Genomic DNA, 27,286 nt, shown 5'->3' with positions numbered 1-27,286 from the left:
TTCCAACCTAATTTGCTCATATCCACCCCAGCACTTAGAACAGTGGCTGGCACATAGTAAGTGCTTAACAAATACCATAATTATTTTTATTGCCATGACCTGGATGCATATCTGGACATTCGAAGAGGGCTTCTCCAACTCCTGACCTTTTGTTCCAACCCCACTGTGTGCCTAGCATCTGTATGCCCAGAGGTCAAAGTTTCCAGGTTGCCATTGCAGCTATACTAGAAAATTTCAAGTACCTGATGCGAGTTTGCAGACACTGATGCTGCCACTTTGACCCATCTTGGTTTGTAGTGGAGGATTCTCTATCACGAGATTAGGAAGTTGAAAGCAAATTGCCCATGGGCTGGGCTGTGTTGACTGTGAGGAGGGCATCAGGATTGGTGGCACTCCTTCTTTAATTCCCAAGCAGATCATTGAGAGATAGTGCCAGTCGCCATATGTGTGACTCAGAAGTCAGGCACCATTACCCAGCATTATCACCCTGGGTGTCTCAGTCTCACTAGAATCCTGAGGGTAGGGTCCCGAGGAAAGGAAGTAAAAGGGTTCAGGATCAAACATGCTATTTTCCCAGCACCATTAAAAATCTATTCAGAAACTTTAGTAAGGACAATTAAATGACTTAACTAAAGTCAAGGCTGGCATTTGCCCCAGAAGCCAGCTACTCCTAAAGTTAGGGGCATTTTTTCAAGTAGAATTTGGCTTGAGACCGAGTAGGCTTGAAAATTATAGATAAAAAGAAACCAAAGAGGCGCTCAGGCTCCACTTTTCCAGTTGCTAGGTCAAAATTAAGTTCTAGAAATTCTAAAAAATGTCAGCTAACAGCTCAGTTGCTGTTCCCTCTCAAGCACTAAAGTGAACAACATGAAATCCAAGTTGATTTTCATAATACTTATGAAGCTGGAACACTTTTATGGCTCATTGCTTCAAATGTTGAAAAGGTTTGGCTAGATATTAAAGGGCAAGAATTCTTGCATTTCTTCATTTGCAAAGATAAAGTTGGCTTGGAAGCCTTAGCTATTTTTCAAGTGATATTTTTGTGCTAGTGTGGCTCACGACCCTTGGTTCGAAGCTCATATAATGGGTTCACCCTGTATATTAAAAAAAGTAACATCTCAATACTCTCTAAATTGCAGAAAAATTAGGATTTGCTCAAGATGACATCTTAAAATTTAAGCAGTTTAATTTCCTTTTGTAGTGATAGTCTGACTATAAAATATCAAAATATTTTACATTCCATGTTCAAAATCTTGGATCCTTTCAGGGAAAATGCATGCCTGGCTCTTGATTTTATTTAAATGATTTCATTAAAGTAACCTTTCCTTTAATACATACTTTAAAACTATTTTTCATTCTTGTTTTACTTGTAGCTATCATGTGTGCAGTGAAGCCAGATGGAATTCCTCAGCTGTGCAGAACAGATGAAATTGGGGAGCTCTGTGTGTGTGCAATAGCAACGGGTACTTCATATTACGGCCTCTCAGGCATGACCAAGAATACATTTGAGGTGGGCTGGAAAAAGTGGTGACAAAACAAACTTCGTTTTTCTTCTTCTAATCTTCAGTGTAGCAGAGGCCATGCTTAGCATGCAGTTGGTAAATTAATAAGGCTTAGGATTTTTTTAAATTAAGCATGAATAACCTTTTCTAATCAATATTTAGTAACTCTGTAATGATAGGATTTATCCATTCTGGTGAGGTGGCATGGCACAATAAGAAGGAATCCTTTCCCTCATTTATTTATTGATTGATTATTAGAGTGAAAGCTCCTTAGAGGTAGAGGTCATTTATTTCACTTCCACTCTACTTTCCCAAGACCTTAGTACAGTGCTTCTCACACAGTAGGTGCTCAGTAAGTATTAATAATTGCTTTCAGGTGTCCAGATGACGAACCCGAGAATCTTGCCGATTCCTTTATTGCATCAAGAGTATTTATGATGCCAGTATAAATTGTAATCCAATTTTTGTCCAATTCCATGAAGTAGCAAAATGTAATTTGTTAGTTCTCAAAAATAAACTGAAAAAGAATTGGAAATAAGTTGTGTTATTGAAGGAGCTGACTAGTTAACTTTTCCTTTAATAGAAAGTAAGCTACTTGGAGGCAGAGTCTTTGTATACTGACAGGTTGGAAGAGCTTATTGCCCTATGTACAGCCATTTTTTAAAAGAATTGATTGTGCCTACTTTGTGGGACTTTTAAAATTTCCCTTGAGATGAAGGTAAATAGAAACTGCTCTTTTTTCTCTCCAAGTCCAAAGGCAGAAAGGTTCATGGACTGAATTTGTTTCATTTGGTTTCCTCAATATTAAAACATATTGCACACAGGAAATTTTATCCCAAAAGGTATCTCCACCCTCCACGCCACATGTTCAACAAGCAAAAGAAGTTATAATTCAGCTCAGTTTGCTTAACATAGTTTGGATCCACAGGAAGTCTGATACTGCAGGAGGCATTGTGGGATGGGATTGCAGAACAAGTAAGAAATAAAAATGGAGACAGGAGCATTGGATAGATAATGTTCACGGTTTTCTTTTGTTTTTATGCTGAGCTAGCCTAGCAGCCGCAAATTTTAGTTCCTCAAACTTAAAGATCTATTTTCCTCTTTTCCTCTAGGTTTTTCCTATGACAAGTTCAGGTGCTCCAATAAGCGAATACCCATTTATAAGGACTGGACTACTAGGCTTTATCGGACCAGGTGGACTTGTCTTTGTGGTGGGGAAAATGGATGGCCTGATGGTTGTGAGTGGGCGAAGACACAATGCTGATGACATTGTAGCCACAGCTTTAGCAGTGGAACCAATGAAATTTGTGTACAGGGGAAGGTAAGTTTCACTTCCTGATTGATTTCATATGTAGTTCACAGACCTGTAATCGTTTGATGTGCTCAGGAAGAATTTAAAACTTCATGAACAATGTAGACACATTCAGTGCCAGAAAATAGTGTTAAGAATAAGAAGAGAATTCCAGCCAAGCAGTACTGGGTGACAACCGTGATGTAATCCTTGGTTCAGTTCTCATAATCCTTTGTAAGCCTTTTCCTTTTTGGTGAGATGTCCTGTGTTGTGGGGGGTTTGAGGTCATTTTTTTATTAATGGAAGTAGTGTCATGGCATTAATACAATGGCCATCAATAGTAAATGGTATTAATAAGATAATAATAATAAATGGTCTTCTAGACTCATTGTAGGCAGGGAATATGTCTACCACCTCTGTTGTTTTGTACTCTCCCAAGCATTTAGTCCAGTGCTATGCACACAGTAAATGCTCAATAAATACCAGTGGTTGATTGCTAGATATTGTGGCAACAGTAAAGGACAAAAGAATTCTAGAGAGCAGAACTTGGTACCCAGACCTGCCCTTCCCTCTTTCCCAAATCATCCCCTCTGAGGCACTTCGGTATTCCATAGTTCCTATGTAATTACCCACCTATTGCTTTGGTCTAAATCAAAGGGACTAAAGCTTGCCACCCAAGTTTGGAATCCTTGGAAGGCAAATGCTAAAAGTAACACATCTTAAAAACTAGTGGTGGGGGTTTTTTCTCCTAATATCTTCCTCCTTTATTTTTTTTTCCTCAAACCTATTCTTTTACTAATAAGTATGTGGAGGTTTTAGGTTACAATTTGTCTTTTGAAGAAGTAGTAGTCAGAACTGTGATCTACTGAACTGTATAATTAATACCAGTTATTAAAAGTTCTCTTTGGAAGGAGAGAAATCTGCCTGGCCAATATATTCTTACCTGCTGCCCTCCTTTTTGGCTTCATACAGAATAGCTGTGTTTTCAGTGACGGTCCTTCATGATGAAAGGATAGTTATTGTTGCAGAGCAGAGGCCTGATTCCACAGAGGAAGATAGCTTTCAGTGGATGAGCAGAGTGCTACAGGTAATTCTTTTGTTGTGGTTGGGAGCTCACCTTCCTACTTCTTCTTCTTCTATTCATCCTTCAGATTCACTGCCTGACCCTTGTCAGCGGAAGTTCTGTCCTCACAGTGCTCCCATTTTCTCTGCTACTTTTGATCATAGTTGCATCGGGTGTTAAATTTATATTTAGTTTTCCCAGCGTCTAGTTAAGCAGATAGAGGTTAGTAGATCAGGTTAGTGGATCAGGAGCTCACAGCTTCTCGACCAGAAACATCTAGGACGAAGATTGTAGGGTACAAAGGAAAACAGGGTATCTATCTCGGATATATTCACTTCTAGTGTTGTGCTTATTCCCTCTTTTAGGTTGGTTGGTTCTGTGGTTGGTTGGTTCTCATTTAGGTTGGTTCTGTGGGGTTCCAAAAGCCTTGCCCCAAAATAAAATAAACCTTCCTGTTATTTAGAGCCCAAAATAACATGCTGTTTTTTGTAACTTTCTAGGCTATTGATAGTATACACCAAGTTGGGGTGTACTGCCTCGCACTGGTTCCAGCAAACACCCTCCCCAAAACTCCCCTAGGTGGAATTCACTTATCGGAAACAAAGCAGCTTTTCTTGGAAGGCTCACTCCATCCCTGTAATGTGTTGATGTGTCCACACACTTGTGTAACAAACCTGCCTAAACCTCGACAAAAGCAACCAGGTAAGTTGAGGAATCCAAGTACATTTATTTCAGCCTTCCTAGACAAATTGGACTGACCCTTACATTACCTGCATATTTTCCTTTGGAAGCATTTTAATTTCTATGAAAATCATCTGTGTAGTTGTAGAAACACTTGAGTTGGAATTGCAATGTGATTTTCAAAAAACACTCACATATTGATTAGTGAGAATCATCCCTTTTATCCTAGCTCTCCCTCTTCAATTTTCCTTCCCTTCTTGTCTTAATTTGAATTGTTCTTAGGATCTCACTTGTTTATGCACTCTGATAAAACATAGAGTTGCTGTTTACTAAAAGATCCATTTCTTTAAATTACATGATTATGATGAGTTCAGGCAGCAAAAAATGAGAAAATAGTACCTAACTGTTCAGTGAGCATAATAAAACAATGAAAAATAGCCCCCCTTTCCGGAATTATCTAAGAACATAAATAATGTTGGCAGAGGAAGAAAAATACAATTTATCTAGACATATTTGTTTCTGTGTTATTAAAATTTATACATAGTGTCAGAACTCACGAGAGGGTTGTTAGTTTAAAGTATGACGTGATTGGATTGTGCAGTTCAATTCCCTCTCTGCTACTGAAGAGACAATTCATTGCAGTGGAAGTATTTCAGTGAGTGGCTAGTGCATTTGGTGGTACCATATGTTAAAAAATAGATGTGAACAGTAGCTATTTGATTGGGAGGGTGGAGAGGAGGTGGAAGAAACTATCCACCAGGCAGGAATTGGGACTGAAAGATTTATTCTGGAAATATATATTTGATTGAATCCTCCAGCTGCAGAAGTCAATAAAACCATCAAATGTCAATTGTCCAGTTGGGGAGCAGAACCTAACTTGGGAGAAAAGCTGATGCCAAGTAATCTTCAAAGGTCACCACAGAAAGGCAGCAAATGTCAATGGAGTCTGAAATGCAGGCCTGGGCCTACTCAAATTGATGAAAGAATTGTCCAGTGGGTTTCATATTTTGGTAGTAATTTGCACTGCTGTTCCAAGAGCTCGACAAAACCCCAAAAGTTCAGATAACTTTGGCTTTGTGGGGAAGAAAAATGGCCATAAAGCCGCCAGATTGGCCAGCAGCAAGTTCTTAGAATAAGACCCAGCTGCTAGATTTGGGACTCTAGAGGAGGCATTATAGCAGATAAGCTAAAATCAATCAATCAATGGCATTTACTGAGCAAGTACTGTTGAAGAGCGCTATAGTAAACGCTAGGGATAGTATGATACAGTAGAGTTGGTAGGGGTGATTGCTGCCCACAAAGAGCGTGCAGTCTTCAGCGGGAGACAGATATGAAAATAAATTACAGCTAGTGGAAATGAGAGAGTATAGGATATGTTCATAAGTGCTGTGGGGCTGAGGTGAATATCAGATGCTTTAGGGAAACAGATCCAAACTATGTGGGCAACACAGACGCAGATGGGAGCGCAAATAGGAGAAATGAGAACTCAGGGAAGCTGCCTTAGAGGTGCGATTTGAATAGGACTTTGAAGGTGGGAGAGTGGTAGTCTGGATAGGCAGGTGTTGGGAGTTCCAGGTCAGAGGGACGATGTGGGCAAGGGGTTGGACATAATTGTTTTAGTATTAAGGATATGCAATTGATTGGCAAGGAGAAATGTGGGGTATAGTTCTGGTTGCTCTATCTTGTAAAAGCTAGCAATTGTTTCAGGTAATATTGCTGCCCTTGCCCTCTAAATTTCCAAGGTATTGTAATAAAAGGAATCAGTTCAAGCCCCCTTCCAGACTGTAAACTCACCGTGGGCAGAAAATATGTCTGTTTTATTGTTATACTCTCCCAAATGCTCAGTACAGTGCTTGGCAAGCAGTAAGCCCTCAATAAATATGAGTGGACGAATGATTGAGTAGCAAGGGATTCAGATTCTCCTAGAGCTGTATAAATTCAGGAATAGCTGAGAATAAATGTGAAGTTCAAATAAATGTGCCTTTGCATTTTCTATTTATAAAAGTGAAGTTCTGTGAGAAAATTTTGTACATACCCACTTCTCTTCAAGGAGAAAGAGACTCCATCAATTCTCAGTAAGAGCAGAATTTTACAAGAAAGGTGCAATAAGAACCCCTTTGGTTCCTAGCCACATTTGGATAAGTAAGTTCGTACTATGAGAGGGAAGAAGCAAAGTCTCCAAAGTTGTGTTTTAATAAAAATAGGAAAAAGTTAATATCTAGGAAAGTCATCCCAGAAACTAGGAAATGAAAACTTCATGTCCGCAGTAAATGCTGCAGTTCACCCTGAGGTTTAACTTTCTGAAAATTTTGGAGAGACCCATAGGCTATTGTAGTTAAAAAAAGAAGGAAAACACTTTGCCTAGCTCTCCATCAAAAATTGGTAAGAACTAAGAGAGGAGAGCTAATAGCAAACAAGCAAGGATAAAGACTACAGGGGTATTTAATTATCCATGCAAAAGCAATTAACTCAAATAGTCTCTAACTAGTAAAGCAAATCCATGCATTATTATAGTACCAAATTTCCTTTCTATTAAGTTGATTATGAAGTGAATATTCTTCTGGAGAACTGTTATTTGAACTCTCAGAGAATAAACTTTTTCCCCACCAAAGATGGAAGGTAACAAAGCCAACACTAAATGGGTTGGGCACAGTGGGGTGCTTGCAGATTCACAAGCATCTTGAGGGAATAAGTGTCTGCAACCCGAGACAGAATGTGAGTTTAGAAGTACCTCTCCGGTGGGCAGACTCATCTTTAATGCTGATAAGACCATCTTACAGCGCTCCTCACCTTAATGGAAGTAGATGCGAAGGAAGGTTTTTGCTGCAATATATAGACATGATATCTCCCGGGCTCAGAACTAAAATTCAATGGGAGTTGCTGTAGCTCCATAGAAAAGTGGGATTGACTGTAGCCCCTTGGAATGTTCTTTGGGTATAAACAAAATTTCCTGGAAAGGGTACAAACCCCGAATCAACACCATACCATTATGAAATGCTTCTCACCATTTAAGTAAAGTAAAAATTGCACTGGACCACTCGAAGGGCCAAGACGTGTTTTGTAATTTGTTTTGTAATTTCCAAGCAGCTTGTTCAGCTCACTGCAACTTGAGGGCACTCAATAATAAAAACAAATGAGAGTTTCAGCTAAGTCAGTGAATCAGTTGACAATCCTCTCCCCCTCATGTCACATATCTTACCGGGGTTTCCTGTCTGGGCTCAGCTTCAGATGTCTGGCTGCCCTGAGCCAGGAACAAAATGTGGTCATGCTACAGGTGCACGCGACGTTGAAAATGATGTCGTTATTTGACTCTGCGTGCGCATGCAGCATAATACAATGATGTCATATGGAAGTCCTTTCCAAACCCCAGAGCTAGCAGTTTCTCTGAGAGGGATACCTGAGTCTCCCTTCCCTTTGCTTCAGAGCATCTCCCCTGTGTACACAAAAGCCTCTTCCAACTCCAGCAAGACACTTAACTGTGAGCTCATTATGGGCAGGGAACGTGTCTGCTAATTCTCTGATATTCTACTCTCCCAAGCGCTTAGAACAGTGCTCTGCACACAGTAAGTTTTCAATAAATACTTATTATTAATCACTGCTTCTGTCGCCCACCCTACTGTCCTTGCACCCATTGCTTCCTGGCTGTAGTGCCCGCCCTTTCTCCCCTAGAGACTTTAGCTAAGGGCAGCTTGGCCCTTAGATTTCCTGTATGTGTAATGAAGCAGAACGATGCATTCTTCAGGCCTGCAGAACAAGGTTTATACTAAATAAATAAATTCAATTCAGTTATCTCAGGGAAGTTCTAAATCAATTGAATAGGCCAACAAGACTGTCTCTTTAAACATAGTCATTTTTCTTCCTTTGAGGTCATTTTAATGGAAGGAGATTGTTCTCTATAATGGTAACATAAACCTTAGGATCGTTTGTTAGATACCGAAAATTCCAGTGAGACAGTAATACGTTTTGGAGAAGTTCTTAAAAAGATTGAAATACTCCACAAAACAGCAGCTGGAATGGATTTGGCTATTGTAAAATGTTTTTGGTAAAATTATGCAAATAAAATGAGTGGAATGAAGGGAATGGATCACATCTCCTATTTCTGTTGTAGATTCCCAGGCATCTTGGTGCTAATTCATTGAAAAAGGCTTTTGGATAATCCATTGATAGTTTCTTTTTCAGAATTCTCCAGGTAGACCTGGAAATTACTTGAAATAAAATTTTTATAAGTGATCCCCCTGGCCCCTTCCCCATCCCCTCAACTCGCTTTTTCTCTTGTACTCTCCCAAGCGCTTAGTACAGTTCTCTCCTGACTAAACAGGTCCCTTCAAATATATGGGGTATTTCACATGTAATCAACAGAACTAAAGCTATTCTTTTTAAACCTTTTAGTAGTCAGATTTTTTGGAAAACCAAGGCATTTGCACCTAGAAAATTTTCTTATTTTTGCAAGAAGAAAGTGACCCTACAAAAAGTGTGATATATTTCATTTTCCTGAGTACTTTTTTGTTCTGTCTCTCTAGAAATTGGACCTGCCTCTGTGATGGTGGGGAACCTTGTCTCTGGGAAAAGAATTGCTCAGGCTAGTGGCAGAGATCTCGGGCAAATAGAAGACAATGATCAGGCCAGAAAGGTAAGCGAATGGGTTTTCCAACTACTTTTGTTCCTTAGGCACAGCCTTAATTAGTTCCAGAAGAGCTGCTGGGGGATAGGAGTAGTCAAGCACTTTGGGAGGAGCCTTAAGTCCTTAGTGGTCTGAAGGGGTTGATTCTTTTTCCCAAAGATTTACTCCCCTTCAAGGGCAGAGGGATTGAAGGGAAACCCCAGCCCCAGTCCCTAATTCCACAGATTGCAGGTTTATTAATTTTTGATATCCTGAGTTATAATCTTCTGGCCAGAATCCCACAGGAAGTCCAGCTCCCACACCCTCATTTCCTGGTCCCTCCAGGCTGCTACTACTTTAATGGAAAGTTTGCTTCTGTTCCCAACCCTGCAGCAGAGGCAGAAGAGCCCAAAGTGGGAGAATTGGACCCTGGGCTTTGTGTAAGAGATTTTTGGTCAGAAGCCTGGATCTGGTCAATGCCAGATTGTTCTTTTTGGACATCAGGAAGTCAGCCTTAGATGTATTTATTTAATATCACCTCCTTATAAAGCTCAGGGACTTTTACTTATTTATTCTTAATATTGTCTATCTGTCCCCCTTTAGACCATAAGCTTGTTATAGACAGGGAACTTGTCGGCTAATTCTGTTGTATTGTACTCTCCCAAGTGCTTAGTAGAGTGCTCTGCACATAGTAAGTGCTCAATAAATATGATTGATCGACTGAGTTTTACTTTTTAAAGCAACTTCGGCTTCTTGCATTGTTGGGAAACAAGAAGTCCAAACTACAAGTGTGTTGTGTGGGTTATCTACGCTAAAGACTGTTCAGTCTCCTCGTTGTGCTTTGTTTCAGTTCCTGTTCCTCTCAGAAGTTTTGCAGTGGAGAGCACAGACGACCCCTGACCATATCCTTTACACGCTACTTAACTGTAGGGTAAGAAGTTTAGATCTGTATCTGAAGACCCCCCTCACCTGTAGAAAACTAATTGAATCTTCAGATATTTGATTTCTCATTATATACCTTACCTTATTTCCCTTCTTCCCCTCTCACACTCTTCTTTTGGTATATTTGGTTTGCATATAGAGAAGCAGCGTGGCCTAGCAGAAAGAACACAGGGCCTGGGAGTCAGAGGACCTAGGTTCTCATCTCTGTGTGACCTTGGACAAGATCTGTAACTTCGCTATGCCTCAGTTTCTTCAACTGTAAATTGGGGATTAAATATGTTCTTCTTCCTACTTAGACTGTGACCCCCATGTGGGACAGGGACTGTGTCCAACCTGATTAATTTGCATCTACCCCAGCGCTTAAAACAGTGCTTGACAGCCCATAACAAATATAGTAGTAATAGTAATGTTTGTACTAAATGGCTAATCATCTGCTTGGCTCTGGTGGCATTTTCTTCCAAAGGAAAGGCATTACATTGTACGTATTCTCCAGGTGTATTTTTAAATGTGTTTTGTGTTCAGAAACATATTTACTGTCTTCCAAGAGGAAAAGGCATGTTTGTATATGTTTCCATTTGTGCACCTTCCACAATGATGGCTACTTCCAGAAGAACTGGGAAGTACCGTGGCCTCCCAGGAGACTATAACATTTTTTATCTCCAGAAAGTACATGGAAATATCAAGGTTAGGTAGTAGAAGGTCTGATTGAAGGTATTATTTTGGTATTACCTAAGTAGTCTCTCTCTTACCCCATTGAAGGCAGGTGTTCATACTGAGCCAAACGAAAGACTAATTTCCCTTCAGGAGTAGCTTGGGTTCCTCATATAAGTTCTTTCCTACTTATTTTTTTTCCTCCTCTTCTGCTAGGAACACAGCACTAGAAGTGACATGTCAAATGAGTCAAATCTTTCAAAGTGAAGAGAAAAAAGGGAATGTCCCTAAGTTGTAATAATGATAATGGTATTGTAATAGTGATCATGGCAGTGTTTATTAAGCGCTTGTACAAAGCGTTGGGATAGATACAACATAATCAGGTTGGACACAGTCTCTATCCCACATGGGGCTCACAGTTTAAGAGGAGAACAGATATTGAATCTCCATTTTACAGATAGGGAAACTGAGACACAGATAAGTTTAGCGACTTGCCGGAGTTACCCAGCAGACAAGTGGCAGAGCCGGGATTAGATTCCGGGTCTTCTGACCCCCAGGTTCATGCTCTTTCCTCTAGGACAAGCTGCTTCCCCCTAAATATTAGGAGGAAGGATTTTGCTAATATTTAGAAATAGCTGTTTTCCAGTTGAGGAGTCTCTCCATATCCTTCCCACTCCTCTCATCTTTCCAGAAACCAAGCCTGGCCAGAGCCCATTTAAGCGAAGTTTTGGATCGCCTGTAATGTAGTTCATCCTGTGCCCTAGAAGTAATGGCTTTTACTGAGGACTTGTTCTAGGCTGAGTGTCCTGCCAATCTTCTTGGAAATGAATGGCAAGCCATGAGCAACCACTGACTTCTTTCTTCTAAAGATGACTTAAAGCAGAAATGATGGAGTGCAGGAAATGAATGGAAGTAAAATGGTAAATGGACCAGTTGTAGGGTTAATTAAGGAAGGAAAGGATGTTGGTAGAAATGAGATTAAGTTCTTCATTCATTCAGTCCGTATTTATTGAGCACTTACTGTGTGCAGAGCACTGTACTAAGCGCTTGGAAAGTATAATTCGGCAACAGATAAGGGAGAGCACCCGAACACTTCAAAAACGGGCCCAGAGAGTAGAAAACTTACCTGTTTTCCTTTCCCCGAGGCCGGTTGAAAAGTGCCTTAAAGCAAACAAGTTTGGAAATTTGATTTTTCCCCACAGAATCGTGCTTCCTTTGGTCTTCAGGGATCAGAGCTTGGAGTGCGTGTTTGTTTTTTCTCCCCTCCCACTCTCCCTCTCATTCAAAGTGCTGTACTCCTGATGAAGGCACGAGGCACAGTTTTTACGGTTGTTATAATGTAATTCCGACCAAAATCATCTTAAATTTGGTAAAGAATTCTGCCACTCTTCACTCGCTCTTCATTTTCAGGGAAATTACTCACTTGATTTAGAATGATTGAGCCATTTGATAGAGAAATGTAACTGAGGCATGATAATGTACATCAGCACTGTTCTGCTCAAAGGCCTCTTTATCCAAATCTCCCTCCTCTCTGTTGCCTTGTGGGGATTAGAGAGACTGCATGCTGAAAGAAGACTTTTGCCACGTAGAGGAGAAGCTGCAGATTTTTGTCCTTTCCTGGTTTGGCAGAGAGAAGTTAACTGTTGACCTAGTGCTCTGTCTTTTGTTCCAGAGACCTGCAACCAGCATTTTTTCTCTCCACTTTTTGGCTTCAAGATATTTTTATCTTTGATGCTGGAAGTAATGTTGTAAATACTGAATGAAACAGGAATTTCATTCATTCATTCATATCTGTATTTTTGTTTATTTACATGTATATCTGTCTCCCCCTCTAGACTCTAAGTTCGTGTGGGCAGGGAACATGTCTACCAACTCTACTGTATTGTACTCTCCCAAGCACTTAGTACAGTGCTTAGGTGAAACAGCATGGCGTAGGTGGATAGAGCACGGGCCTGGGAATCAGAAGGTCATGGGTTCTAATCCTGGCTCTGCAACTTGTCTGCTGTGTGACTTGGCCTAGTCATTTCACGGCTCTGTGCTTCAGTTATCTCATCTATAAAATGGGGATTGATACTTGGAGCCCCGCGTGGGAAAGAGACTGTCCAACCCGATTTACTTGTATCCACCCAAGCGCTTAGTACACTGCCTGGCACATAGTAAGCGCTTAACAAATAACACAATTATCTCTAGACTATGAGCTTGTTTTGGGCAAGGAATGTGTCTGTTGTACTCCCCCGAGCGCTTAGTACAGTGCTTTGCACACAATAAGCAGTCAATAAATACGATTGAATGAATACAGTGCTCTGCACCCGGTAAGTGCTCTGTAAATGCCAGTGATTGATTGATTGAGTTTTCCCTAGTATAGAAAGTATTATTCAGGCCTTCAAAGAGGCAGTGATGAGAAACAAATCATAGAAACTCGTCATGCCTTCCTCTGACAAATATTACCTCTGTGGAATTATCCAGGTGTCCCTGCAACGCTCAGCCAGACTCTCCTGTGCTTTCCAACTCAGAGCCCCAGAAAACATGGTGAAAATAGCATTTCACTGGTTTGTCCCAGAAGATTCCTTAGATAAGTAAGTCTCAATTTAATCAAATAGCCAAAGCAAATACTACAGAACTCCAACTATAAAATGATTTTGAATAGTCTATAGTCCTTAGCCTTAAGTGGAGTGCAGAGCAGTAGTGATCTGATATCATTGGAGGGGCACAATAGATTTATCAATCAGTGCTATTTATTATGTGCTTACTGTGCACAGAGCACTATAATAAACACTTGGGGAGAAAACAATATGAAAGAGCATGTAGACACTATTCCTGCCCACAAGGAGCTTATGGCGCCTTTATTCTTAGAAGCTACTAGCTGTACCTGCCCATATATTATTTGGTTTTCTGGATAAAAATGGGGATTTCACTAAATCTCTGGTCATGGAAGTTTCTGTTTTGAAAGATTTCTTCCTCCCTATTGTGGCTGAATCTACCATCAGTCAGATGACTTTTTCGTGCCTTCTGCTTCCCCTTTATAATCATTTTCCCCCACTGTTATTCCCTTCCAGGTATCGTTGTCCATTTTCAATTTCCAAAACATTCCTGAAGAAAGATAAGCAAAATGTATAGTGTCTGCTTTAGAAATACAAGCAGTATGTATTTTTTCAGTGTAAGGTTCTAGTAAGTGTAGTGTATAAGCCTTCTTTTAGAAATAAGGCTGACTAGTACAATAAGGGAGGCAATTTAAGGAACTGAAGAAACAATTTTGAGGTTAGAATTCTGTCCCCATTCATTCTTTTAGGAACACCCAATTTTCCTATAACATGGAGGCTGCATTCTTGCCAACCCCATGTTAGGGAAAACTGGCTTTGCAGTACTCACCCTGTGTGACCCAACCCCAACAAGGCCATACCCTTATTTATTCCACTGACCTCACAACAAGCTGGTATTTTCAGGAAAACACTTTCTAACTCCCTCACAGTGTTCTAGCCATCATCATCATCACCGGTATTTATTGAACGCTTACTGCATGCACTGTATGAAGGGCTTTTGGCATTACCCAAAAAACTTAGTGAAAGCTCACATTATGGCGGAATTGAATGTATTATTATTATTCATTCTTCTGGACTTTTAGAAAAATAGGAGTAAATTCCTAGCGTAGAACACCACCACTAATCTTTTCCCTTCTCATCTTTATATACATTTCAGGAAAAGTAATGTTGCTCTTAGACCTGTGCAGAAAGTCTAGTTGTAATACATGCAAGTGGCGTAGCTCTCTGGATTGAGAGGAAGTGCATGATGGCGAAGAACAAATGCAAAATTTTACTTTTTTTTTTTCTTGTATGCTTACTTGCCTATTTTAGGTATCTTCCTGTTTTCACCTACTGCCCTGTCTTTATCCCTTGACTAGTTAACCGTGCTGTGGCTTTTTTTTCCCCCTTATCTGACCGTGCTTGCTCCTCTGCCTTTCATTACACCACACTTTATTCCATTATACCATTATCTTGGCTAACTCTGTTTCTCAATAGCCAATCTCTGTTACTTGCTCACAGTAACTATGGACTGCTCTTGCCAGACACCAATTACTGCAACCCACGGTGGCCAGAAAATGGCTATCAAAATGATTTGATAGGGATTCGTAAACCAAAGGTCTCCCCCTCTCAACATGTAGCTGAGTATTTGAAAAACGAGTTGAGCAAATTTTAAAAAAATTCCTGCCAGCTCTAGAACTGTATCCAAAGCATTTCTTGACTATAAAAATGCCCTTGTAGATTTGAAGCGAAGAGGCATTTTGCAGATTATTTGAAGAAACCACACATTTCTAAATATCTGGTTTTTGGCTTTTCAGGGAACCATCGCCAACTCACTGACTTGTGTCCAGCTACATAAACGAGCCGAGAAGATAGCTGTTATGTTGATGGAAAGAGGACACTTGCAAGATGGAGATCATGTTGCCCTAGTGTACCCACCAGGTAAGACATTTGAGTTTGTTGGTTGATTCCAGAGAGTGAAGATCTGAAAAATGCTTTATTAATCAATGGCATTTATTGAGGGCTTGTTGTGTGCAGAGCACTGTACTAAGCTCTTGGGAGAGGACAAGATGGTGGATGTGGGAAACATAATCTCAGACCTCCAGGATCTTACTTTTATGAAGAGTTTTAGTGTCTGGAAAACAGCATGACTAGGTGATTATAAAACCACCTTCGCTGATCCAGTTCTATTTGCTAGTCAAGTGAATATCTGTAGACAGTAAACTCATTTTGGGTAGAGAACGTTTCTCCCGATTCTGTTATCGTACTCTCCCAAATGGTTAGTACAGTGCTCTGTACCTAGTAAGCACTCAAAAAATATCGTTGATGATTGATTGAAACCCCCACTAATTTTTCCGTGTCAGAAATGGAAACCAGACTAATTGAGTTGCACAAGGGACCACATATACAGGGGTCACATTGAATGGGTGAATGTATTTAAAGTGGGGAAATAGGGGGCCAGTTTTCCCAAAGATACAACTCAGACCTGTCTTGTTGGAAAAAGTAAAAGAAGCCCACATTAGGTTTCTCAGGTGCATCAGGCAAAAGATAAAATGTAAATATTGTTTCATAATGGATTTTGTTGGTTGACTTTGTTTAATAGATACTATTTAATCAGTAGGAATTAAGCCGTTTCCAGCTAAATCGGTCATTGTAAAAGTAACTGATTCACGAGAGAGATGATATGCAGATAAAGCTTTGGGGTCTTCCCTGGCTTGTCATGACTCAAAGAATAGTCCAGATGGAAATGGCCAGTGAAACCTACCAAGTTGTGACATGGGATTGAACAGGGAGATATACATAGTAGAGCTGGGGTGGTTTGTCATTAACCTTCTCCCAGATAACCTCAGAAGGGAATTTATGCTGACAAGGTCTCTGGGATTAAACAGTTTGTTTTTTTGAGTGACACTTTCTGTTCGTTCTTCCTGCAGGAATAGATTTGATTGCAGCATTTTACGGCTGCCTGTATGCAGGCTGTGTGCCAATAACAGTCCGGCCTCCACACCCGCAAAACATCGCAACAACTTTACCCACAGTAAAGATGATTGTTGAGGTGAGAAGACATCAGGTTCTTCACGAGCAGTGTAGGCTGGAGGTGGATTGCACTAAGAGCGAAAAGGTTTTCTAGAAGTGTTCTCAATGACTTTCAGCTATCTACTAACTTGATAAGCCAAGGCTCAGTAGTTCTGCTATTTGGAGTGAAATTAGAAGGGAATGAGATCATATGTAGGGTTATTTTCTTGGAGAGCTGAAGGGGGGCAAAGATCACCTTGTTACACTGATGCCAACCTCACTTTTTTCAACAAGTTCCTATGTACTGCCCCCTTGGGTGTGCATGACATTGCACTGGTTATCTTAGAGGGAGCATCCAAAAAAAACAAATAATAGTAATTGTGTTATTTGTTAAGCCCTTAACATTTGCCAAGCACTGTACTAAACCCTGGGGTAGATGTAAATAATCAAATCAGACGCAGACCCTGTCCCACATGGGATTCACCCTCTGCGAAGGAGGGAGAACAGGTATTTTACAGATGAGGAAACTGAGACACAGAGGAGTAAAGTGACTTGCCCAGAGCTACCCAACAGGTGAGTGGCTCTGAGCACCTCCTGAATGCATCGTAGACATCTGGGAAGGCACAATAGAGGCACAAGACCTGATCCCTGTTCACAAGGAATTTATACTCTGATTCAGTGGTTTATCTGAATGATACAGAAGTTAGTGCTCCAGAAATAATGACTATTTGGTGGTTTGGAAGGCACAGTGGTTGACCCTGTGAGTCTTGACGAACATGAGAATTTCATTGGCTCCAAAGGTTCCAATCCATTCCATGTATTGGTTGGGGACTGTGCCGTATTCCTTCAGGAGGAGCCAGTTCAGGACCTACATTAATCCATGTCTCTTGGCCAGATCTGCACAAGGAAAACGAGTGCAGTCCTCTGACTTTGTGGCCATCTAGATATCTTAGTCTTTTGGGGTCATCATTCACTGCCTCGTTCAAATCCGGGTCTGTTTTTACCTGCTTTGGTGTTCTCATCATCTCCTCGTTTCTTCTTATCTCTCGAAATGTTTAGGTGAGTCGCTCTGCCTGTTTAATGACTACGCAGCTGATATGTAAATTGTTACGGTCCCGAGAGGCAGCGGCAGCAGTAGATGTCAGAACGTGGCCCCCCATCCTAGACACAGGTAAAACTTCCTTCATGGCAACTGAGTCACTGAATCATTAGACTTATGAGGCTCACAGTTCTTTTTAAGATAAGACTCCTGTTTCTTGTTGCTAGATGATTTGCCAAAGAAGCGGCCTGCCCAAATCTACAAACCTTCTAATCCAGAAACCCTAGCCTATCTTGATTTTAGTGTATCCACAACTGGAATGCTAGCAGGCGTAAAGGTAAGAACTTTACAATTGACATGGTTAATATTTTTTTTATGGTATTTGTGAAGCACTTACTACGTGCCAGGTACTATACTAGGTGTGGGTGTAGATATAAGCTAATCAGGTTGGACACAATCCGTGTCCCCACCCAGGGCTCACAGTCTCAATCCCCCTTTTACAGATGAGGTAACTGAGGCACAGAAAAGTTATGTGACTTACCTAGGGTCACAAAGCAGAGAAGTGGCAGAGTTTGCATTAAACCCAGATCCTTCTGACTGCCAAGCCCGTGCTCTTTCTACTAGGGACCACTGCTTCACATAAGCATCATAAGCATAAGATCTCATAAGATCTAATGAGCATTTTATAAGCCATGGGTTAGCTATGTGTCACTCTAGGTTTTGGTGACTAACAAGACTATAGAGAATGATAGAGGTTTTTGAAGGAAGCCATTAGGGAAGGAACTGGTTTATTATTTATAGTTCGTGAAGTTCCCCCTTGGTTGATTTGCCTTTATGAATCAGCTTTTCAATGTCCATAACCCCATCTCCTTTTAACTTGCTGTTGCACAAAGAGGCTACTCTCTTTTCATTTGAATGTCCTCTACAGCTTCCCTGAATCTTGTCCTCTGCTGGGAAATTAGATTGGTTGCTGCAGTGTATTTACAATCTCTGGCAGAAAAAGAATTACCTAGATCAAAACTCCCGTCTAATTTAGCATCTTCCTTACCAAGAACATTCATTTTTATATAAATGGTATTTGTTAAAAGCTTACTATGTGCCAGGAACTGTACTAAGTGCTGGGGTAAATACAAGATCATCAGGTTGGAGACAGTCTTGTCCCACACAGGGCTCACAGTCTAAATCAGAGGGAGTAGGATTTAATCCCGATTTCACATGTGAGGTAATGGAGAAACAGAGAAGTTAGCTGACCTGCCTAAGGTCACGCAGCAGATAAGTAATGGTGGAGCCGGGATTAGAATCCAGGTCCTCTGCTCTCTCCACTAGGCCATGCTGCTTCCAGCGCTTTCATTTATCCTGAGCTTGTGTGACTTGTTCAGCCTTCATGATTCTCCCTTCCTTTTTCATTCTCACTCGGTGTGACTGGAGGGATGGTCTCTTGGAGAAAAATTAAGTTTCATTAGGTGTCCGTCGCACTGTTTATATTGAACGTAATGTTCCTACTTATTTGTTTTCCTTTACTCCGATAAAAGTGGAAATCTAGGGGTGGCTGGGGAAGGAACTGAGGAAATGGTGTACTTTGTCATTTTAATAACTTCCCTGTTGTCTTCTAGATGTCTCACGCTGCCACCAGTGCCTTCTGTCGTTCTATTAAGCTGCAGTGTGAGCTTTATCCCTCAAGGGAAGTGGCGATCTGTTTGGACCCTTACTGTGGACTTGGGTTTGTCCTCTGGTGTCTCTGCAGGTGAGCTTTCTCTTTGAACTGAAAAAACAATAAAGTACACCTAAACATCCCATTCATTCTAATTCTCAATGAATTCTGCAACCTGGAAAATGCCATCTGAGTGGAGTAATTGCAAGGTTTTGATGACTTTGCTGAAACCCAGCGTGGGGTTTTCGGAGTAATAGAGTTTCTTTCCGGGAAGCTGCTCCGAATGTTCTGTTCTTGAAAATAGCCAGAAGTGACCCTAGATTTATGCAGGTCTTCCTGCTAAGAGAGTCAGAAGGCAGTTCTGAGTCACTGAATTTACAAGGTTTTTATATCTCTCTTTCCTGAAATTCTCGGCACGAGCAGAACTTTAATGAAGTGGCATTGAAGGGCTGGCAGGTGCCTAGAATATACAAAGACCCATTTTGTTCCTAATTATCAGCAAAATGCCATTGTCAAGAACATAGGCCTCGCAATTAATCAATCAGTGGCATTTTATTGAGTAGTTACTGTTTGGAGAGTACTGTACTAAGCGCTTTGGTGAGTACAACAGGGTGGGTAGACACGTTCCCTGTCCATAAGAAGCTAGCAGTCTAGAGGTGAGGACAGACATTAAAATAAATTGAGGATCTGTATCGAAGGGCTGTGGGGCTGAGCATGAGGTGACTATCAGGTACTTAGAAGGGATAGATTGAAATTGCATGGAAGCCTATCTCATTGTGGTGTTGGAGAAGGTGGGTGAAAGGGCTCCTGCTTGATGAACTCCACTGAAGATTTTCTTGCATTAGCAACTCCTCTATTAACAACAGGAGAGTTCTATGAAAATGAGAATTGTAGAGACTTATGTGGAAAGGACAATATGGATGGAGATCCACCACAAAGTTCTAAATTTGATTTTCTGTAAGAAGCATATTCGTCTCAAGTTCATTTTCAGGTGCTGACCTGAAAATATAAAGGAAGAGAGGATTGTTAAAATAAAACTGCAATAAAGATCATGAGAAGCAATCCAAGCAAGTCCCAAGTTAAGCCTGTTGCATAAATGGCTTTTGAATAAAATACTGTTACTGAAAATATTTTGTTCCATTTCCGTAAGTAGCTCAGAAATTATGCGAGGTAGCACATCTCCCACAGGATAATTATGATTTGTGGAATGTATAAAGTGTGTGCTTGTTAGACTTCATGCCTATTATTTTGGTATATGATCCCATTTTCAGCCCGGAGATTGCTCTCTTATTATCCCTTCTGTAGAGGTAAATTTTCTATTATTTCAATTTGTTCCTGTTAATGGTTTTTCCTCAAGGCTTTCATTTGAAGTTACATGGTAGTTTACTGATATGGGAAGGGGTTTAGCTTAAAGTCACGGTGAAATTTGGCTTGTGTGTTGCCTGAATGACTAGCTGTAACTGACCCGTTTGGGCCTGAGACGTGCTGGAACATACCCCCAGTGAGAGATGGAGACGAGCGGCCCATGGTGGACAAACCTAGGGAAATCAGGTCTTGGGAATGTTAATGGCAGGGACAGTGTTATTTCAGTTAACCTTCACCAACTTCTAAGAGGCCATATTCCCTGGGCTGTGTGTGTAGGTGTATGTTTTTGAAGGTCTTTTTGATGGCAGTACAGTATTGATTATGAGCTCATTTTAGTGCTCTGCACCACGGCATTATTTTTAAAATGTTTGCAACCAGATGTGCCCCAATTTTCAAAGGTCTTTCAGAGCATTCCGCTGCCTGTGGAAAATGGATACAGAAGAACATAAAAAACCATTTTCATCTCTGACACGACGTTCTGGGCTAGTTACAGGCCTGCCTTATGCTGGTTGTCTAAGCTGAAGTCAGGTGTTGCTTTTAAAGGAGGAAATAAAGCACCAGTTAGCCCCTTTTCTAAGCCCACTCTGAAATGGTGCCTAGGGAGAAGTGGCCTCTAATAGGAGACAATCATAGGTTCTCAGAGAACCCAGTCAAAGAAGTAGTAATTGTTGTTTAAGGCGTCCTTTTGGGTACTATTCCTGGGGATATTATCATTGTTTGTGAGGAAAAAGAGGTAATACAATCAGTCAGTGGAATTTGAATGCTAATTACTGTGTGCTAAGTACTAGTCCAGCCCTTAGGTGAATATAACAGTAATACCATACACACATTGCCTGCTCCTGAGGAGCTTACAATTTAACAGGAGAGACAGACAAGAAAAACATAAAGATAGCAAAAGTTGGAGGAAGAACAAGGACAGAGTTGAAAGCACTACTTTCAATCGTATTTATTCCATTCAGTCGTATTTATTAAACTCTTACTGCGTATACTACTTACACATCAGGACAAAATAATTGAACTAATCAGTACTGTATGGAGAAATATAAAAGTAACAATTACATGTGTTGAAACATATATATTTACATCATTAGCACATGCCAGGTGCACTTTCAGGAAATGACTAAAAATAAATTTACAAGTAAAGCTTAAAATGGTGCGTGTTGCTTCTCGACGTTGGTCGCTGTACTCTGTCCTCTTGCACAAACTTTAACTGCCTCCTGGCTTTGGGATATCCTTTCTGATCCTCTAATAATCCTGAACAAGTGTCAAAGGTGATTGTATAAAACGAAGTAGGGATTTGAAAATCCCACCCAGACTTGAAAGGTCTCTTCCTCCAGGGTCATGTGCAATGAATGAGGTTTGGTGCCAACTTCGCCACCTGCTGACTTTGATGGCAGAGTGAGACCTAACAAAGGATTAATATCAGCAGGATCCAGAAAGGGTCTTGTAGCCTAAAAGTTTCGGACGCCATGACTGTCTTCAGCATACGTGGGTGAATTCAGCCTATTTTGTAGGTCTTGACGAAGGGCTCATCTGTTTGCCATTCATTGGTATAAATTGCAAATGGCCTGACGGTGAACCACTCTGGTCTTTCAATTCCCTAGAATTTGACTTTCATTATAATCTGAATATTACATGTTAACTGTAGGACTTTCGAAAGGTCAAAAACTCATTTAAAAGCTAATGAGTTTTCTCAGATTTCTAAAATCAAAGTAAGGGTATATTTTTTTCTTTTCTGATCCCAAAGCGAAAACCAGGTCCTGGGTTTGACATCACAGTCTGTTACCCCCGAAATTAACTATGATCCAACAAATTATTCATTGTAACTTCACCTGTTTCAAGTGGGAGGTGGAAGCAGTCTGTAAGGAAAAGCAAATGTTTCCAAACAAGTACGCTTGCCAATTAGCAATAGTGACAAGAAAAGGTACTTTACAAAAGCACATGCAAGGTTAATGACAGATGCACACTTAATTGAAAGGCAATTAATGATACTTAACACTTTTCCTTTTCTACGTGTTTTATAAACATTGACTAATCCTTTTAGCACTCTATGTGGAAGCAAAATATACAGGTCAAGAGATGAATGGATTCATCATCAGCTGAATTTGTCTCAGGTGTCCCTGGATCTTTTCATTTGCTTAAATCCTACCTTTCTCTGATGCCGTTCATTTAATTCTTGACTAAGGGAGGAAGTCTGTAATTTGTAATCCCATTTAGGCTACCAGTATTAGCCACCTCTCTTGGGTTGAAAGATGTCCTTTTCCAGCTAGACCAACTCAGAGTTACGCGTCTTTGATGAGGAAAGGGGGCTCCCAAGCACTGGTTTTAGGTGCGCTTAATACAGTGCTCTGCACATAGTAAGCACTCAATAAATATGAATGAATAATGAATGAAAGTGCCTCAAAATGCAAATTCACATCTAAGCAGGAAGGCTACTTGCTAGTTTAGTCAGTATTCTCATCTATTACTCTGAAAAGCAGGAAGACAGCTATCGGAGTAATCTATCTCTTGCAGTCCTTTCCCCTTACATTTTTTGTCCTGTGTCCCATATCCCTCTAAAATAAAGCTAAAATGTGATAAATGTGTCAAGGGACTGTGCCAAAGAACGTTGTCTCAACCAGTTTAAATAAATTGCTTACTATGTGCAGAGCACTTTACTAAACTCTTAGAAGAGCAAAATGTGACAGAGTTTGTAGACGTCTTCCCTGCCCACAACGAGGTGATAGTCCAAAGGGGGAAACAGACATTAATATAAATAAATAAATTGTGGCTATGTACATAAGGAGTTTGGGGCTGAGGGAGGGGTGAATAAAGGGTGCAAATCCAAGTGCAGTTCTGTAGTTCTTTATTGATATCATTTATTGATAACATTTTAAACTACCAAATTATAATACAAATACTTGTGAATTTGAATCAACTCCTATCCACTATATCAAAGTATCTATATCCAGTTACCTCAAAATCGTAGTTTTGGCAAGTGTAACTCTTTCATCCCCACATACTGGAAATGAAGTAAATATTTCCTATTTCTAGATTTAAATTAAAGAAATATCAGCTACCTTCGTGCCAACAGATATTTCTTATTTCTTGAAATTTGTTCTCTGAGGCAAACAAAAAGACCTTATTTGTTCTTACCTGGGGTGTCTGGAGATATTTATTGTGCATTGTGGCAAAAAGAAATTAAAACCAGTGTTCAAACATCACCCGAAATAGTAACCAATTATCTGTCTTGGTTTTCTTGCTTCCAACGAAGATGCTAATGTCCCAGAGTAGCGCAGCATTGCCACCAAAATGCCATTCTGTTTCTTTTGCATTTTAATTGCTTGTTGGGACATTTCTAGCATGTTCAGCAAAGTCACTGATTTTCAAGATGAGAAATCGGACAGCAGATTTTTCCCCATGTTGAGAAGTCCACCACACCCTCCTGACCAATCTCCTGTCTCTCCAGTGTTTATTCAGGACACCAATCAATTTTGATTCCCCCTTCGGAGCTGGAGACGAATCCTGCCCTGTGGCTTCTAGCTGTGAGTCAGTACAAAGTCCGTGACACTTTTTGTTCCTATTCAGTCATGGAACTTTGTACCAAAGGCCTGGGATCACAAACGGAATCATTGAAGGTAAGAAATTTCATCTCTTTCCTTAGACTGCGTGGTTTCCTTATTCAGCATGGGAGTGTATTTTTCCACTAGACACTCCTGTTCGAACTCTGTGGACACCAAGAGGCATTACATACGTTCATTGAGGAGAAGAAATTTGATTATTGGAGGGGTGTGGAGAAGGATTGGTAAAGTTAAAAATGATTCAGTCAAAAGCCAAGGTATTAGCTACCTTCACCTGCTGCTTCCAAGCCTGTTTTCATGAACAAAAATTGCTAGATGAAAAGAAGCAACTAAGCATTTTTAACTCTTTTTACTGTCACAAATCAATAAAATAGAATTTTGTCAGAATTCTATATGTAAATCTATGAAATATTCCAAAGAAAAGTCCCCCCCCCCCAGTTGTGTTTCTTTCAAAGTTTCCTTTATTCTGCTTTACTTTCAGTGCATGAAAATGGATGGGATCTAATATTGACTTTGATTTCTGAAGCTCCCTTTTGAGTAGGGACCAGCTAATCCTCTTGCAGAATGCTAATGCAATTTATAGAATTGCCTTGGAAAATGGTACCAGTTGTAAACATCTTCAAGAACCCCCTGATTTTTATTACCCCTCTCCTGGATTTACTTTCAGCCATTTTCCTTTTTCTTCCCTTTCATAATTTGCCATTAGAAAAGGTGGCTAGTTTCCTTTTCCCCTGTTGATCCAGGGATCCTGGGCATTTCTACATTATTTGCAGGTTGCTTCAAGGATATATGATAAAAATAAACGAAGTTGTTCACCCCACTGTTTTTGTATTCAAATCTGGTATATAGGACTTGACATACTTGGAAAGAGGCAACTGATTTTTTTAAATGAAAGGATGAATTCCAGATTTGTCAGTGCAGGAAGCTGAGTAGCACCAGTCTCCATGCTAAGCCAGCTTCCTCGGGTGGTTAGTGATAGTGTTTTTTTATGAAACTTACAGAGCAGAGGCCTCTTGGTAGCCTAACCCTACAGCCAGCATTTTAAATATAGTAGTTCAGCCCAATTCTCCCTTTTACCCCCAGAAGACTATTAGCCATGTAACTTCTCCAGTGCGCAAAGGAGAGAAAATGTGCCCTTCACCTCCCCTGAGATGTATGTAGATAAAGAGGAATACTGTCAACACAATTGAGGGTGTTGCTGTCACCATTTAAAAAATGTTTTGAAGGTTTTATTGGTTGATCTCTGGTGCAGAGAGTTAAAACTGCTATTATAGTAGACACCAGTAACCATCATGATACAATTAGGCCCATCCCGTTTTACTACTGTGACCGTGCTGAGAACCAGAACCTTGTCCCACATGGGGCTCACAGTCTTAATCCCCATTTGACAGATGATGTGAGTCACAGAGAAGTTGTGACTTCACACTAATGGCAAAGCCAGGATTAGAACCCTGGTCCTTCTGATTCCCAGGCCCGAGCTCTATCTGCTAGACAACACTACTACTGGTAGCTAATTTGGCGTTATGGTGACTGCCATGTCATAGGAAATGTTTTGTAGATTAAATTTTTTCTTTACATAATACATGGCAAAAATAAATTCATTTTGAATTTTGTTTGTTCCGGGTTAGTCTGATTCCATACAAAGTGCTTGTAGATATAGAAATGATGACTAGGTAGTGTGATTTTTATCTGGGGGAGTTTCTGCCCTCCTCTCCCGCCACCCTTTGCTCACTTGATATCAGCAAGTATCCCCCTAGTATCTGCCCTTAGACTTGATTATGTAGTCTATCACCAACTTTTGTGTTTCTGCGGCACAGCCCAAAAAGTGCCCACTACCTCCGTGCTTGATTCATTGGAATTTTTTTTTCTTCTCTGGCTTTTGCTGATTTTACTCACTTCTCCTAATGCAGAAATGTTCTTTCATAAAATTTGTATTGTGATTAATCATCAGGACTCTATCCATGGCCTTTAAAGTGCCATGGGCTATAAAATGCCTGAGATATCTTTTTGAAGTCATTTAAAAGGCCCAATTTTCCACTGATTTGGGATTTTGCATTTCTCTCACCTGGATTTGGATAAACAAACATACTTACATTGGCAACAGACAAACAAACATCTGTTCTTTCCCTTTCCCCAAACTCTCCTTTCGCCCCCCCACGTCCCCGTCTTTTGTAATCATCTTTTCAAGGGTACTTCAATTTTCCCCATCTCCCATGCCATTTTTAGTTTCTTAGTTTCTTATTGGCTTTTGGAATTCTCCCCGCATTTGAGATTCCCTTCAATTCTGAATGTCACGGAAAATGGTTTAATTAAGTAGATCTCAAACTCTTTAGTCATAAAGCTGAACAGTTGGAGCCCAGAAAATTACAGGAAGCTCTATTGCACTTCTTTGTTAGGTTCGTAAATGTTTCTGGGCAGCGAGGTTCATCTGGCGTTCGATGTTCAATTTTGAGGTTGATTTACTCCTCGATATCACTGTCATTATTCCCAGGCCAGAGGACTAGACTTGTCACGTGTCCGGACATGTGTAGTAGTGGCAGAAGAGCGACCTCGGATAGCTCTCACCCAGTCATTTTCAAAACTCTTCAAAGATCTGGGTCTTCACCCTCGGGCCGTGAGCACGTCATTCGGCTGTAGAGTGAACCTGGCTATATGCTTGCAGGTAAGTCCCCCTCCCCATCCTGATGTTAAAAAACAAATGCCTGAGTTCAAAGAATCTCTCTTTACTATGACGTATACAGAACCAACCAGAATAGTTTCCATCTGTTACCTTTGGCAGATGCCTTTCTGTTTTTTAGATGCCTTAAGCAGTTGCATGGGGTTGGTACACATTATTTCCGTTTTCAGTTACAGTCTGTGTTTGTCATTGACCACTATTCATCACAGTTTCCCGAGGCATTCATAGCACTTATTCTGCACCGGATTTTAAAATTGTATGTAGGAATGTGTATGTTAGTATGGCAGAGCCCGTGGAGTCAGTCTCTTAAAAAGTGGGCACAGGAATACCATATTAATGCAGAGTGTTTACTTTTTTCTTGAGAGCCAAATTTGACATATCTAGACATCAAACAATTTCCGTTTCAAGGACTGAATGACGTAGAGGAGGTTTCTCAAATCCGACTTGGTATTGGTAATATATAATCACATTTGTAGGTTGATTTCTCACCACTAATACAGCGTGGCTTTAGTCTCTTAGATCCCTCACCTTCATTAATCCAATTTATGACCATCATAAGGACCTTTGTTCCTTGAGTTTCTGGTGACTTAGAAGAGAATCCCCTCTGAGGAACAGAATGACATTCTGAAAGCTAAGGGGGAACGGGGAGGGAGGAAGGTAGTACTCTGTGTAAGCAGAACATTTGAAAAAAAAACACCTTCCAGGCTTAGTGGACAGAGCACGAGCCTGGGAT

At 40.5% G+C, this 27,286-nt stretch overlaps 1 protein-coding gene across 5 annotated transcripts in view; it reads left to right on the top strand.

The window, feature by feature from the left end:
• The window catches only part of DIP2C (disco interacting protein 2 homolog C), a 391,162-nt gene that overhangs the window by 327,490 nt on the left and 36,386 nt on the right, over positions 1-27,286 (top strand). For all 5 annotated transcript variants that reach the window (XM_029077686.2, XM_007667846.4, XM_016227461.3 and 2 more), the window contains 13 exons: positions 1,374-1,510; positions 2,615-2,823; positions 3,766-3,880; positions 4,357-4,558; positions 9,058-9,167; positions 9,988-10,068; positions 15,067-15,190; positions 16,180-16,301; positions 17,321-17,432; positions 17,528-17,637; positions 18,914-19,044; positions 23,765-23,933; positions 26,368-26,538. In XM_029077686.2, the coding sequence (XP_028933519.1) occupies positions 1,374-1,510; positions 2,615-2,823; positions 3,766-3,880; positions 4,357-4,558; positions 9,058-9,167; positions 9,988-10,068; positions 15,067-15,190; positions 16,180-16,301; positions 17,321-17,432; positions 17,528-17,637; positions 18,914-19,044; positions 23,765-23,933; positions 26,368-26,538 (1,793 nt within the window). The remainder of the gene's footprint in view (positions 1-1,373; positions 1,511-2,614; positions 2,824-3,765; positions 3,881-4,356; positions 4,559-9,057; positions 9,168-9,987; positions 10,069-15,066; positions 15,191-16,179; positions 16,302-17,320; positions 17,433-17,527; positions 17,638-18,913; positions 19,045-23,764; positions 23,934-26,367; positions 26,539-27,286) is intronic.

Source organism: Ornithorhynchus anatinus, chromosome 13 (genome assembly GCF_004115215.2).
Source record: "Ornithorhynchus anatinus isolate Pmale09 chromosome 13, mOrnAna1.pri.v4, whole genome shotgun sequence".
NCBI lineage: Eukaryota > Metazoa > Chordata > Mammalia > Monotremata > Ornithorhynchidae > Ornithorhynchus > Ornithorhynchus anatinus.
This window is presented reverse-complemented; position numbering and strand designations above follow the sequence as displayed.